At 49.4% G+C, this 15,092-nt stretch overlaps 1 protein-coding gene across 16 annotated transcripts in view; it reads left to right on the top strand.

Moving 5' to 3' along the window:
* The window catches only part of STARD8 (StAR related lipid transfer domain containing 8), a 159,234-nt gene that overhangs the window by 130,630 nt on the left and 13,512 nt on the right, over positions 1-15,092 (top strand). For all 16 annotated transcript variants that reach the window (XM_075940810.2, XM_075940809.2, XM_089781627.1 and 13 more), the window contains 3 exons: positions 7,068-7,131; positions 11,678-13,038; positions 14,670-14,843. In XM_075940810.2, coding sequence (XP_075796925.2) covers positions 7,068-7,131; positions 11,678-13,038; positions 14,670-14,843 — 1,599 coding nt within the window. The remainder of the gene's footprint in view (positions 1-7,067; positions 7,132-11,677; positions 13,039-14,669; positions 14,844-15,092) is intronic.

The raw sequence follows: 15,092 nt of genomic DNA on the forward strand, positions 1-15,092 counted from the left end.
AAGTCTCCTCCCACTGACAGGGGCATGGGCGCCTAGGGGGTTCCTCTGGGAGGGGGGCAAACATGCTCCCCCATTCCCAGACCAATCATGATCTGTGGGTGGGGAAGCAGGAAAGTATCCTGGCCCCGCCCTTTCTGATTGAGGCTTTGCCCCTTCTGGTGCGGCCCAGGGCCACTTCAAAAATTTCTGAAGTGGCCCCTGGCAAATAATTGTTGCCCACCTCTGTGATAAAGCCAAGTTTGTGTTATTTATACACACCAAGCTCTTGAACGGTAAAAGCATCTTCCATAAATCCCCTTTCTAGATTCATTGTGTGGTTCAGTGTTTTAACTTTTTGCCTATGCAATCTCAATCCCTTCTGGCTGTGCTTTTGAAGTGAAGCGGGTTACATGCAGAATGTCTGTCCATCTCGTTGTGGTGAGCATCTCAGAGTTGGACTATGTCTTTCAGTGTTACCTGGACTTCAGAACTGGCCTTGTAGCCGCCTCCCTTTCCCATGCTTCCCTGATGGTCAGAGAGGTTCAGAAATGGCACCAAGTCATTTGGGGTGTGTCACGGGGGGCACTACCCCCCTCCCTCTTAACCACGCAAGAGTGTGGGGTAGGGTGGGCCCGTGTTCTGTTGACGGAGGGGCCCTCCCCAACTCTCGGTCCGTTTACTCTAGGCCTATAGGGCGTAGTAGGGTTCCCACGTACCGGGAAGTCCCGGTGGGCTCACACCCTCCTACTTATACCCTGGGGCCCTCTGCCTATAGACTGCTCCGGCATCGGGGGGTCCCCTTTGGGCCTACGAATCGGGGCACCGTCCCGACTCTGCGCCCTAGCGGGAACGGGGCGTTGGGTACCTCCTCGGTCGGCGGGCTTCTGCGGGGCTCCGGGTGGCTTCGGCGGGCCTCTTCCCAGACGTCCTTTGGCCGGTCCTCGTCCGTCAGAGGTCCTGTCGTGCTAGGCGGAGATACACTCTTCCGGTCCTCCCCCAGTCCCTCTCTGTGGGGGGGGCTGAGAGGCGGTCGCCGCTGGCACGCCTGCTGGCCGCAGCCCAGCCCTGTCCGGCGATGCTCCTCCTCCCGCGTCTTCCGCCTCCCTCTCAGGTGTGCCGGCACCGCGCTTAAAAGCGGCCGCCGGCTTGCCGCGCATGCGCGGCAGCACAGCCAGCATTCCTCCGGCTCTTTGCGTGCTGTGCGGGCTGCGCGTGCGCGAACCCGGCACGAGTGACGGGGGTCAGCCCGGCACAGGGTAAAAGGGCTGGACAAAGGAGTTAACAAAAGGTCTCAGACGTTTCTAGAAGATTCATCTTGGGTTGGGATGTGAAAATGGGCAAAAATTCAAGGAAGGACTTGTTCTGTGTCTAAACCATCAGTGCACTCTTTTTCCATTTCTTTTTCCATTATCTTCAATGTGGTTCTCCCTGTGTGTATGGGATCCAGAAAAAAGCAAAGCACTTTTCCATCTGTTATACTAATAGTGCTGTGTAACTTCTGTAACACTTGCAGAATATTTGGAAATCCTCTCTCCAGGCTATAGGGTGGGATTTTGTTTATTGTTGTTCTGCTTAGACTGAATTCACAGTAGGGCTGCTTATGCCAGAAATGCCATCTGTGAGCGGAATTGCACTTGGTTGACATGTGCATGTCTTAGGTAAATAAAATAAAATGCTCAATGTGTGATTTACTGAGCTTTTGAAGAATAAAAGATGCTACGTGATTATTAGACGCTGTCCCTCACAGTGGCTCGTGAGGAATTGGATACTCTGAAATGATGTTTGTTCGTTCTGTGGTAATAGATTCTCTTCAGTTAATTCTGTGTTTAGCATGTGATCTGCTCCACCTTGCATTTTGCTGTGGAGTTGGGAGCTCTTTTCCCAGACATGAAGAACTTTGCGTGGCTCGAAGCTTGTCTCTCTCTCCAGTAGAAATTGGTCCAATAAAAGATTGGATCCATCTTGTCTCTCTTGGATTCTTTACTAGTTGATTAATTTTCTTTCATGGAATAAACAGTTTGGTTGCTCTGAGTCAGGATTTCCTTTCCAAGAAGTGATTTTGTCTACACGTCTTGGTACAGTCCGCTAGATTAACATAATCATCCCAAACTCACAGGAAGAGATACTACAGAGTCCTTTGTATCAAAACACATTCTCTCTTAATACCAGCAGGGTTGAAATGGCACCATTAGAGTCTGTACATACGTTTTTTGAGAGAGGAGGTAACCTGGTTCTAGGTGGACACTCTTAATACCATTGTAATGAACAAGAGGGGATACTTAATCGAGAGGGGCTGTCAGATTCCCTATGGTTTGTGACTATAAATGCCTAGTCCAGTCCAAGACCATGATTGATCCAGGATTTTTAGCTCCTGTGTTTGGGTTCCCATACCCCTTGGATAGCTGCGTCCCTGCAGTGACCCTATAGCTGAGAGGCTGGGGGATATTTACTATGATCAGTGCCTTTTTACTCACAGGAGCAATGGAAGCACCTCTGCTAGGTTTTTTACCATAATGAGCCTGCTGTAATGGGGAGGATAGATTCCCCCATTGTGTGATTCCTTGGAATGAATCACAGCTGCTTCTCCTTGTCAGGGGAATGGAGGTTGCATGAAGGTTTGGAAGATCCTGGGTGACAGTCCACCCCTGTCAGAGCTATAAGTTTCTTTGTTTACACCTGTCTTGAGGAGTTTCTGGAGTTGTTTCGCTCTGGTAACCTGGAACAGGACATTTCTGCCTGCTCGGGTGATTGCTTTACATAGTGGAGCCTACATCAATGCCAATGCCTTTGGGAAGAGAGTGTGCGGTGGGTGGCATGAGTAGAACTATGGCTTTTGAAAAAGACTTGCCTGCAGCCAGCTTTCCAAAGCTATCCAGTAATCCCAGAGGTACACAAGGTGGCCACATGCAGCATTTAGCTGATTAAAAGGTCAGAAAAGGAAATTAAATAGCTCTTCCAAGAAAATGAAATCCCATGCACACGTGTTCTCCCCTACTGCTCTCCCTCTCTTTCATCTTCATTCTGACAAAAGTTCATGAATTTAATCCCTTTGCTTTAAAACTTTCTTCTCCAGCCAGCAAGGGACAAAGCAAAAGGCTGTTTGACTTATTTCCAGATGGGTGATAGGCCAGGCATGCATCTGGCCTCGCAGCTGCTTGTGTGGGATAAAACCACTTCTTGTGCTTCCAAGTGCCCACTCAATCCCTTTGCCCCTGCCCTGGAAGGAGGCATTTGTAGAAAATCTTCCTCCTCATCCCTGGAATCGGTATGCTTTTATGAACACAGGTTCTGATTCAGTCCCTCAGCATGCTGCAGCATAGGTTTTTCTGCCCGCTTTAGGAAAACCTCTGTGAATGTCCACTCCAGTCTTAACCAGCTCTTTGCATTATCACCTGAATACTAGTTTGAGCCCTATGAGAAACCACAAACTTTTGACTGGCTGTATCTTCCCTGTGTGTGGTGGTGGTTTGTTTTGGGCTTTTTATTTGTTTGTTTTTTAAACAGCAGGATAGCTAATGACTGTTGGTTTTCTCCCTGTCTGATCCTAGTTGAGACAAAGCTCTGTAGTTTAGGCCACCAGATAGCTAGGAGATATCAAAACCTCTATTCGACCTGCCCTTGATGGATGTCTTGATGGATGATAGCTATCTTGTGGTAAAAACAACAGGATTTCCACCAGGATTTTACAGTGAGATTACTAATAGCTCATATGGTAAACTACCTTGCTGAAGATGTAACCATTGTGTCCTGGAGCCTTTGTGTAGTGTGTACATTAGCATCGACAAAGGTGCTAATTAACTCATATTAATTGGCAGTCCACTAACTCAAGGTAAGGTAGGACCACAGACTCGATAGTCCAGAGCCACCAGGGGGTGCAGTGTCCATTGATCTCAGCTCAGAAGTGGGAGGCAGGGACCCCTGAATTCTATGCCAGTTCTGATCCCTTCTGAGAAACTGGCAGAGTCGCTTCCTGTTTCTTTGCTGAATAGCCTGTGTTTCTTTCAGTGTCAAATGTTTGAAGTATCTGTTGTGCCTGCAGAACATGCATATGTAACCCCCTGCAAATCCCTGATTCCAATACATGGTTCCCCCCCCCCCATATTTCCATGTGTACCATCCATACTCAGACGTATAATGGCTGGTTCATAACTTCTGTTGTAACAGTTCAGCTATAGCCCTTTAATGCCCCTCAATACTGCGGAGCTAACTATCCCCACAGGGAACTCTGGGAATCTCCCTTGTATTGTATTAGATACCTGCCTTCTTCTCAGGATCCTTGAAAATGCAGAGGGAATGGTTGTCCTCAATAGAAGCTGGCAGAGATTTAATTAAATTAATGCTAAGGATTTGCCATCCCACCTAGTGGCTTTTCTCTCTGCCTCCCTGCTTGTACACTGTCCATTATATTAGCTTCCTTGGGGAAACTTATTAAATTGCCTAGAATCTAAACAGTGGGACCAAGGGAGTGAGGCTTAATCTGCTGTCAGCTACGTGTCAAAGCAGTTTAGATGACTGCTCTGAACAAGTTAATAACAGGCAAGCAGGTCACATGTCTCAAGCTCGAGTAGAGACTGAGACCAAACCAGCCAGCTTCTTCCCTCCCCCCTTCTCAGAACATTTTATCAAAAGCTCTGTGAGGGGACACCATTCATCCCTGTTTCCTTTCACCTCCTGCTGCCACTTCCTTCCCCTGGCTTTTTAAACTGAAGATTATTTTTCTTAGCGTTCTTTGCTGGTGAAAGGGGTTGGGTTTGTAGCCCTGGAGGCTGAAGTCCTGTGGGTATCATCTAATCAGGTACGGGAGAGCAGTGGCCAAGCCAGCTTCCCCTGCTGCTCTGAAGGAACCAGCTCTGGCGTAGAGATCCTGCCTTGCTGCTAAGGCACCTACAAAGAGACCAGTCATGATGGGCTCTACAGCTTACACTCTCCTCATTCATACTAGCAGCTTGTTCCTGTGCCTGGAGAGAAGCTGTCTTGATTTCTCTATCACACTTCAAGGAGCTACCTTTTGTTGTATTTAAATCTGTTTCCTGCAGTCCTGTAGCTTGAGCTGACAAACCACAGTCTCTCACTTGCATAAGTTCCCACGCACACAGATGTATCCATAAGTCACGCCTAGGCGTAGCGATTAGCAGTTCTTGCAGACCAACTGCCAAGTTTAGCCTTTCCACTTCAGTGTGAGCAGATAGGCTCCCAGCCGCTAAATGTTGCTGACAGATATGTAGCACTTTTGAGGTTTCTAGGAATGTGCCCAGCAACCTTGGAAAGAGCAGAAGCTACCTGGGTGCCTTAGAGGGAATCCCATTGTGAGGTCACTATGGGGGCAGAGGAAACCGATTGAGCAGGAACGGGAGAGAATCATTCTCCATGCACTCAGAAGGCAGTGTTGAAGGAATGATGAAGTCACATAGCTGGACAGAGCCCAGTGCAATGAGGCTCAGAGCGGTTCAGCTTCCTCTGTGCAGTTCTGCCAAAATACCACTATCCTGCCATTCTGCAGGTTCGCCCTTATAGTCCAAAGCTGGAGTGGGAAACGCTGCCAATTCACTTGTCTTGACCAGTACTAAACACTTGCACTGTTTAGTTTTGTGTTTTGGAACCCTCTCCATTCACCTCATTCCTGACCCATAGCTTCTAAGCTGGGCTCTGCCCACTCTTGCTGATGTGCCTTCATACTAACCTGCAGCATCTGCTGCTGTTCAGTTATGCCTTTGCATTTCCATACCAACCTACAGCATCCCTGGCTGTTCCAGTCTTTCCCTTCTGCACACTTGTGCCAAGGCACTTCCTTGTTAACCTGCAGCATTTTGTGCTGTACCTGACCCACTCCCAAAAGCTCAGCCCCCTATGTCTCCACTCCTGGATTCTTCTGGAGTAGAAGAGAACAGATTGCCTGCTGGATAAATGCATGTTCAGGGACAGAATGAAGATCTGAGGCTTCTGGAGATGAAAATAGGTTGTACATAAAACCCAGTGAGTTACTGACTTATCTCCTCCCTCCTCCACACAAACACATTTTCCTGGAGGTATTTATAGGGTTACTTTTCCTAAATCCTCTTATTTGGAATCTGGAAATCAGTGTGGTGTTGGGGCTTGGTGATGCTGCTGGAGAAGGGTTATCTTGTAGGGAAAGGGCTCTCTTTGTATTTAAGACGTGTAACCCCTTCAGTGCCACAGTGATGTATTGGATATTTCCATTACATGCATCCACCCCTTACGTTCCCTGGCATGGCCACAAGTGCCTGGCTCAGCACCTCTGTAGAGAACAGCTTCTGAGGCCCAGTCACATTGCAGCAGCAGTGAATGGGGTCAACTTTTAGCCATGGAAAGGGTAAGAAACAAACTTCAAAAAGGGTAGGAAGTGGCTTCTGGTACCAAAGTCAAACATGGGATGTAAAACGCAATCATGAGGCACACACAAGCAACTGTGGGAGCTGAATCTGATGCTGGCCACAGGGAGAGTAAGCTTGGGTGTAACCTGAGGAGCTGCAGGTACTTGCAGTTTGGCCAGAATTTCCAGGGACTTGTACTGAAAGGGAGCATGGCATCTCTCTGGCTTGGATGCTTGTGAAATTGCTCTGGCGTGAGATTAAAGCACTCAGGCCATGGGCATGTTGGAGCGGTCTGAACTCTTCAGGGGAGGTGCCAAGGCACACACGGTTCTGCTTTCACTCTTGGGAAACGGGAAACACAAGGAGTCCAGAGAAGCTTCATTCCATTCAGCAGCACCCTTCTTCTGGTGCCAGCAGGGCAAGGCTTGGTCTGTAATGAAAGAGGTGCCGGGCTCAAACAGGTTTTTTACATTTATATCTGATGCAGCAAGCCCAGAGGTGCCGGGGCCATGTGCTACCAGGCCCAGAGGTGCCGGGTCTCAATCCTGGCCCAGCTATGGCACAAATAAGCACTGCAGACAGGGAATTTGCACTTGGCTGGAAATGATTTGGGGCCTGCCTCATGCTCTGTGCAGCCACTTCTCACCAGCTGTTTGGTGACAGGTGGCAGTGCTGCACCAAGAGCCACTAAGGAAAAAAGCCCACTGCAAAAGCCGAAAACCAAACCAGACAAAAGCGTCTCTTGTTTGTTTGCAGGAGGCTGATGACACTGAACACATGTGCCTCTATGAAGCTGGAAGTCCACTTTCAGCATAAACAGGTAGGTGGTGAGCTTTCAGGGGTATAAACAAGACCCCGGTGCGTTGTGGGGAAAACACATACACAAGGATGGGGCAAAGCGCCTGTGTTTAAAAATGAACAGTTCCAACACTCATTCAGGTAAGCGGCGTTTCGTTCCAAGCTCAGATGCCTTCCTCTGCTCTGTCCTGGGTCTTCCTGCTTAGCTCTGAATAAAGGAAAAGCACAGCTACCTAGGAGCCCTGCTTGCTTGCTGCAGGATTGAGGGGGAAGGCCTGGGCCAGAGTGTGCTCCATGATTTGTCATGCTGTACAGGGGTGGGCAAAAGCCTCTCAGTGGGCTGGATCCGGCCCGCGAGGCAGTTCCAGGCCTCGCCCCCTAGCACATTGCCTGGGAGCCAGAGACGCACGAGCCCTTTCAGCTGCTGCTGTTGAAAGGACTCGCGTCTTCCCTGCGCCTAGTTTAGCAGCCCTGACGAAGGTGTGAGCCCTGTTAATAGAAGCAGTTGAAAGGGCTCCCGTGTCTCTGGTTCCCTAGCAATGCACAAGCAGTGCCAGAGCTATGAGTCCTTCTAGCTGCTTCTATTTAAAAGGCTTGTGCCTTCCTCATGCCTGTCAGGCAACGTGTTGCTTGGCAGCTGCGGGGAACACGAGAACTCTTTAAATAGAAACCATTAAAAGGGCTCGCAGCTCCCAGCGCCTCTAGCACTTTGCTAGGGAGCTGGAAATGCACGAGCCCTTTCAGCTGCTTCTATTTAAAGGGCTGGCGCCTGCTGGGTGGCTGCATGGCCTGGCAGCCTCCCAGCAGGCGCAAGCCTTTTAAGCAGAAGCAATTGAAAGGGCTCGCAGCTCTCCGTCCCACTGGCCCATTGCCTGTGAGGTGCAAGCCCTTTCATCTGCTTCTGTTCAAAGGGCTTGTGCCTGCCAGGCAGCTTCCAGATAACAGGCTAGCAGTGGGAGCCAGGAGCTGCCAACCATGTTGTGTGAATTCTAAGCCTCTATCCCAGACAACTCTGGGAGGATTCTAGCACCCAGCACTCTCCCATCTGCTCTAGAGCCCTTTCACTGGCTGGAAGTGGGGGGGAGGGATCCCATGCCAAACAAAGCTCCCAGTAGGGTAGCTCTCAACCCCACTCCTTCCGTCCGAGACCCTGCCTCTTCTGGGTCGGCCCGCAGCCACTTCCAAAATTTATGAAGTGGCCCTCCTCCCACTTGAGAAATTATTGCCCACCCCTGTACTATACTGAGCCTCCTCAGTACAGCTGCTAAATTACATTGGAAAAATCTGTAATGGATTCTTTCCTAATGGTATCTTTCTACATAAGTAATTGCTGTAGTTTCCAGGAGGTGATCTGAGATTGTGAATATGAGAAGAGGGGCAGGTGGATTCCAGGAAATGCAGAGACGGTCTCCTTCCCTGCAGGTAGAGGAGGCTGTTGACAAGTTAGTCTCTCTAGTAAGTTCAGGTGCACTCATGGAGAGCATCTAGAGCCCTGCTCTAGCAGATCTCGAGGGACATGCAGTTGTGGCTGACTTTTAAAACCATGCTCTCTAGGGTCCTGCCAGCATTGCTTTGCTTCCCATATATTAATATCTATTTTTGTCATCCCACTCCTGATGCCAGATGGAGGATTTCTCCGAGGAAGTATTCTGATTTTTTTTTCCTGTTTCCTCCTCTCTCCTTTGTTGGTTTGTTCTGCTGAATGCCTGAGCTTGTCCATGGCCAGTTTTGTGTTCCCATTTGTCAAGTTTCACTGTAACATTATGAGATCCATATTGTAAGCATTCAGAGCATTGGAGAAGCTGCTTCAGCAAGCCCTTTCCTTGGGGTCATCCAGATTCGATCTTAGGCCTCTAATTTAAAATGAGCTCCCATCACCAAGAGACTTACTGCAGATATCTCATATGGTAACCATCAGTAGGGGTCTGATTGCAGCTGCTTCCAGCCCAGCCATAATGTAGTGCCATGCAGTTAAACATGAACTAGAAGGGGATTTCCTTGAGCAAATGTCTGGCAGAATGAATGAGTGAGGAAACATAACCCCATGGGGAACTTTCCCTTAGGGGGTAATATAACTAACCCATGTGTCTCAGACAATAAAATGCTTCTCTTAAAACATTGTTTATTATGGTTTCATGTTTTCCATTCCCACCTGCTCTCTGTGGCAGCTGCAGGCTCTGCACCTTAATATGCCAAAGGTCCCCACTTGTCCTGCAGAATTGCAGGAAGGGATCATGGTTTTGGAACATTGTTCCAGTGTCCGGATCTCTGGTTCTGCAGAACACAAACAAGAGAGAGAAAATGAGGTGGAAAGGGGCTTGGGACCAAGTGGATGGCTTCAAGCTGTTTGTGCCAGCTTCACTGAGTGCCCAAGCTGTGAGGGTAGCTACATTAAAAGTAGAAATGCCATAGATAGAGGAGATTGTCACTTGGACAATAGCATTTAGGGATAAATCTAACTGAATTAGTAAAAATGTTGTGTGATTTATCAGATCAAGAAATCAGGATGTGGGCTGGGAAAAATGTCATGGCTGTCCCCAAAACTGTAATCCCAATACAGGTTTTGATAGCAGCTGAGGGTGCGTCTACACAGCAGGGCTTAACTCAAAATAAGCTACACAGATTGAGTTATGTCAATTGCATAGCTTATTTTGAAATAGCTTATTTCAAAATTTGGAGCATCTGTACAGCACTTACTTCTATATAGATCACTCTTCCTCTGACTCCCTTTACTTGTACAATAAGGGTTGCAGGAGTTGGAGTAAGAAGTCCTCAGCTTGACAGTATTTTGATATGTCAAAATAACTGCCTGGTGTGTAGACACGGACTAACTTATTTTGAAATAATGATGTTTTGTATGCGTACCCTGATTGCCCTTACACTCCCTCTTCGGAAGACACTGCTACTTATTAACTCCTAACATACCTCACCTCACCACCAAAGCTTTGTGATTGCTCGGTAGTAGCTGTTGTTATCGCTTAGATAATAGTTTTGCTAAAAACAATTGTGAATGTTGGCTTTTGGCAGGAAACAGTTAAAACATTTTGGCCTGTTTTCTCCCTATTTTTAGACCAGGTCTTACACTAAATTGCTTTAATTTTTCTACTGTAGTGTACATTTGTGTGCTTGGTCACTTCAGTGTGGGGATATATACCCATGGTGTTCTGAGTGCTTTCTAGTGGTGGCTCTAATGAAAGTGCTCCTTACTATAGGAAACTCTTCTTGGACAAGTGGTTCTCAAACTTTCTTGATTGTACCTCCCTTCTTTGTGTCCAAGTTTACGCCTCCTCTATCCCGGTTGCCCAGTTCTGAAGTCAGAACCAACAGCGGCAGCTGCTGGCTGGGCATTCAGCCCTGAAGGCAGTGTTGCTGCCAGCTTCCGTGCAGAAATAAGGATGGCATGGCATGGCATTGCCTTAGTTACTTCTTCACAGCTGCTGGTGGTGGCACTGTCTTCAGAGCTGTGTGCCCAGCCAGTAGCTACTGCTCTCCTGAAGGAAGAGCAACTTCTCACACCCTGCCCTCCACCAGAATGCACTCTGTTCTCCAGTGTTCCCTTTAATCTCTTACATCTTGTGCCGATTTTTTCTATCCGTGTGCAGAATAAGCTTTTTTGTGTGCGCCAAGACATGTTTAGATGTGCACCAGCAGTAGAAACCAAAACCCTAGCTGTGGGTACTCTGCTAGTCAGTTGGATGGCATTCGAATCTCTCCTGAGTGGCTGCACAAGTGCTAAGCTTACAGGGAACACAGGCACACACCCCAGTTTGAAGTGAAAACTTAGATTCTGTAACAACTGCTGGGGGCACTAGAAGACAAGCGTCTTCTGATCTCTGATTTATATGCTGGCTTGTCAAGGCCATGAGCTGTTCTATCCCATCACCTGATTTGTGACCCCAGAGACCCTTTGCATACCAGCAAGTGTATCAAGAAAACAGCAGCTTCCATCTATCCCACATGCTTTGGGTCAGTTACAATGGACTCAGGGCAGGCTGTCCTTTGTAGGACTCATTCCATTGTGTGGCAAGGAACCCTTTGTTCTAAGTGTAAAGACTCTGGGATTGGCTGGGTGGAAATGACAGCGCTTTTTAATCTACAACCGTATGGTGTGCTTCTGCTGAGATGCCTTGCCAGTGAGTCCTGGCAGGAGGGAGAAAGGCAGAGCATCAAGATACTATGCCAAATTCTGCAGTCTGTTTGGATGGAAAGATGGTTTCCCCCTTCTTTGTAACCCTGGGGACTGGTTGCATCCACACTATGAAATATTTAGAACTAGCATGGACGAAGCACTCAAGAGCATCTGTGCTAGAGAATGGAAAAATTGAGACTTAAAGGTTTTTTGATCCCTCTGCTATGAAAAGTAATTGCATAGGAGATGGAGAGTGCTTACTGGGTGTCTTAAAGTGTATTGTACATAACACGGGTCCCCATCCAGAGAAGATGTGGTTATACAACTGTAAATTCTCCCAACTTTAGGTGGGTGCTTGGTGAGTAGCCATGCAAAACTTGATCAGACTAGAAGACCCAGCTGATTGTGTCTCACTCTGTGATCCTTACTCTTGGTTTAGAATGAAGACTCAGAGGAAGAAGATCTTTGTGCCATCAGCGACCGATGGGCCTTCCAGAGGGACAGCAAAAGGTGGTCCAGAATTGGCTCTGTTGACTTTCTCTCCCGCAGTCCAGAGATGCTGAACTCCACCATGCGGCAGACATCCAGCCATGAGAGCATCCTTACAGACCTCAGTGCTAATCTGGAAGCTACTTCTCTCCACAGCAATACCAGCACTGGTGGCACAATTGGCACTGTGGTCACCCCGCCTGATGTGTCACCTAGCCGGGATTCTCCAAATATCACCAAATCCAGCCAAAGCTTGAATGACCATTGCTTGGCAGACCAGTCCCCAACCCAGAGTGGGAGTGCTAAGGAAAAGTCCAAGAGGTGGAGATCCCGCAGCTTCCTAAAAAGGATAGAATCTCTCAGAAGGAAGGACAAAGAGAAATCTGACTCCAAAGCAAAGGATGCCATCAGTGGCAGAACAGTGACCAAACCAGGGCTTCATTCTGCAAAGGCCAATGGGCACCTTACTGCTGCCACAACCATCTCTCCTAAAAGAGGAATGTCCTCCTCTTTCCATGGCAACAAACACTTTCTCTCTATGGGATATAAGACTAATCGCACGTCAGACTCGGGTGAGAGGAAACCGGGCTCTGAATTAAGACGCAGTGGGGTCTATCTGGAGGATTATGAAACGGCCCTGAAAAATAGCACCAGTTGGGCTGCTGGAGAACTGGGCTATGGGCATGTGTACAAGGGCAACTGCCTGATACACCTCCCTGGGGACCACAAGCCAGGGACTTTCCCTAAATCTCTCTCCATCGAAAGCTTGTGTCCTCTCGATGGCAGCCCTTTGGCCCACTGGAAACCTGGGAACAAAACAGTGGGGCTTTCAGGGTGTAACCTGGGGGGCAGCAGCAGCAGCCTGGAAGACTCTTCCCCTCAAGGTTTTGTGTGCCGGCAGAGGAGGGGGTCATGCAGCTCCGTGGGTAGCCAGACGAGCATGTACGACAACATGCCCGAGTTTGGGAGCAGCGAAGATCTCTTCAGCATGGATGGGGAGGTGATCTACAAAAACCTTGATGACATCTTGCAGGATGTCTGGGGGCTGCAGCGAAAGGTGGAGCTCTGGTCTAAGGCGCTCAGCCCCGATCTGGATGGAGAGGGAGATGGAGAAGAGGAACAGGAGACGGACTCGGGAGGGGAACCCACCTTCCCCTCCAACCTGAACTTTGAAGAGCAGTCCATGTCCGATGTGGGCACCTCCGCCAGCGATTTCGACAGCACGGGCAACTCCTTGAATGAGGGAGAAGAGATTGAGGTGCGAGAGCGCAGGGATTCCGGTGTGGGAGCGTCCCTCACTAGACCTTGCAGGTAGGTGGGTTGGATGCATCGCTGACTCCCCTCAGACATGCCTATTGCTGGCAGGTCAGCATCCTTATAACAGTGGGTGTCAAGTGAAGAGCTTAGTCTGGGGGCGGACTTCCCCATGTGCAACCCGCTGGCCTTGAGTGCACTGCAAGGCTTTTCCTTGGGAGGATACTCTCAGACTTCTGCTTAGTTTGCATTCCAGTCTTTCCCAAAGTAGGAAGCGAGTCCCATCCAATGCCTCAGCACCGCTTTTACGTAGGTCAGTCATGAGAGGCCACTAGAGAAGAGTGTGAGGGCTCTGCTGTTTCTGAGAGACCCCTTTGGTCCTGGATCTAACATCCTCTCCTGCATGAACCCTGACAGTTGCTTATTGTGCAGTTCCCCATAGCCACCAGCACTCCGGAGAGGAGGGAATGTCATTGTGATATTGGCCCCACAGGCAGCAGGCTGGTATTGGCATAGGGGCGGACACTGTGACTGCCAGCATGGAAGGAATGGCCACCTTGTTCAGAAGCAGTTGCTTAAGGAGCCACTGTGTGGGACTTACTTTGGGTTCCTAAGGGCAGCTGGTGAACTTGCTTGAGTCTCTGGTGCCCTCTAGCGGCCTGAGGCAAGCACTAAGAGCATTCAGAAGGCACCAGCATGCTCATCTGCCCTTTGCTACTGCCAGTTTGGAAGCAACCTTCATATCGGCAATTTCAGTTGTCACGTGCACGCCCGGTTCCACCCCACCAGACGTGCTTTGTCACTTTGACCTAAAATACTATGCAGTCAGGAGGTTACTGTCCATGGACTTGCTCTTAAATAGGGTAAAGTGGAGTGGTTCACCTGGTATGAAGGTCCCTCTGAAAAGCTCTGGTATCACCTCAGCTTCCTGGTTGCCCTAAGTCAACTAGTGCCTGCATGGTTAGATAGTGGAATGTAACTCCTCTGCTGGTAGGTGGTTGCTGAGTGGGTTTTAGACCTGACCAAAGTCAGCAGGGAAAGTCACTCACACCCCTTGTATTTGGAGATTTACCCCAGTGCAGTGAAGGGTGTTCAGGGGCCTTTCAGAACACCATGGGCTTGGGAAAGTGCAGCTGGGTCAGAGCTTGTCAGCAAGCTCCCTGCAGAAAGTCGGTGAGGGTTTTTGGTTGCCTTCATTCTGCCAAACGGCGGGGGAGGGGGGAATGTCATCCTTGTTTCACAGCTCTCTGGGAAGATGCAGGGCCAAACTGGAATGTTGTTTCCCGTTATCCCACCCAAAGCAAACGTCGTGTTCTGTGAAAGATGTGCACACTTGCGTGTCTCTCTCCTGCATACTGGTACCCTTGGGAGGGCTGTGATGTAAATACCTGGCAGGATAGCAAGATAGTAGAGTCTAGGCCCTGCGGCATGGGGGTTCTCCATGGGAATGCCCCTGCTGTGTTCCTGTTGTATGGAAGGGCTGTTTTGGACACTGTAATGGACCAGCCCTCCCGTGGACTGAGGCAGTTCATATCCCAGTCCCTGCAGGAGGAGGATGCTCCTCCTGCTGGCCCATTGCTGGACACCTGCTCCGCTCCCAGGAGCGTTGGCAGCACAGGAAGCAGGTATTTTCCTCCCCCGGGGAAGTGGTGTGACCTTTTTCTCCCTCACCCGGCTGCCCTCTGCAGGAAGCTACGCTGGCACAGTTTCCAGAACTCCCATCGTCCCAGCTTGAACTCCGCCTCCTTGGAGATCAACCGCCAGTCTTCTGCTCAGCTCAACCTGCTGCAGAAGTGCTCACTGCTTCGCCTCACCGCCATCATGGAGAAGCACTCAGTGCCAAACAAGCAAGCCTGGGCATGGTGAGCGGGGGACAAACAGGAGTGGGGAAGGGAAGCTGAAGGGGATGGTTGAATGGGGCCAAGAATGAGATCCCTGAATCCAGAGCTTCAGATCCCAGCAGGGTTGACTCAGCCTTTCATCCTGTGGCAGATAGTGAGTCCCACGTGTGTGTCAGGTGATGGAGGTAGAAGCCCTCTTTGTTCTGCATGGACATGAAACATTGCGTGGGCTCCCTGTGTGTTTGCGGTAGGCAGTTCCCCTGGCTGCTG

This window comes from Pelodiscus sinensis, chromosome 13, assembly GCF_052426305.1.
Source record: "Pelodiscus sinensis isolate ZL-2025 chromosome 13, ASM5242630v1, whole genome shotgun sequence".
Taxonomy (NCBI): domain Eukaryota; kingdom Metazoa; phylum Chordata; order Testudines; family Trionychidae; genus Pelodiscus; species Pelodiscus sinensis.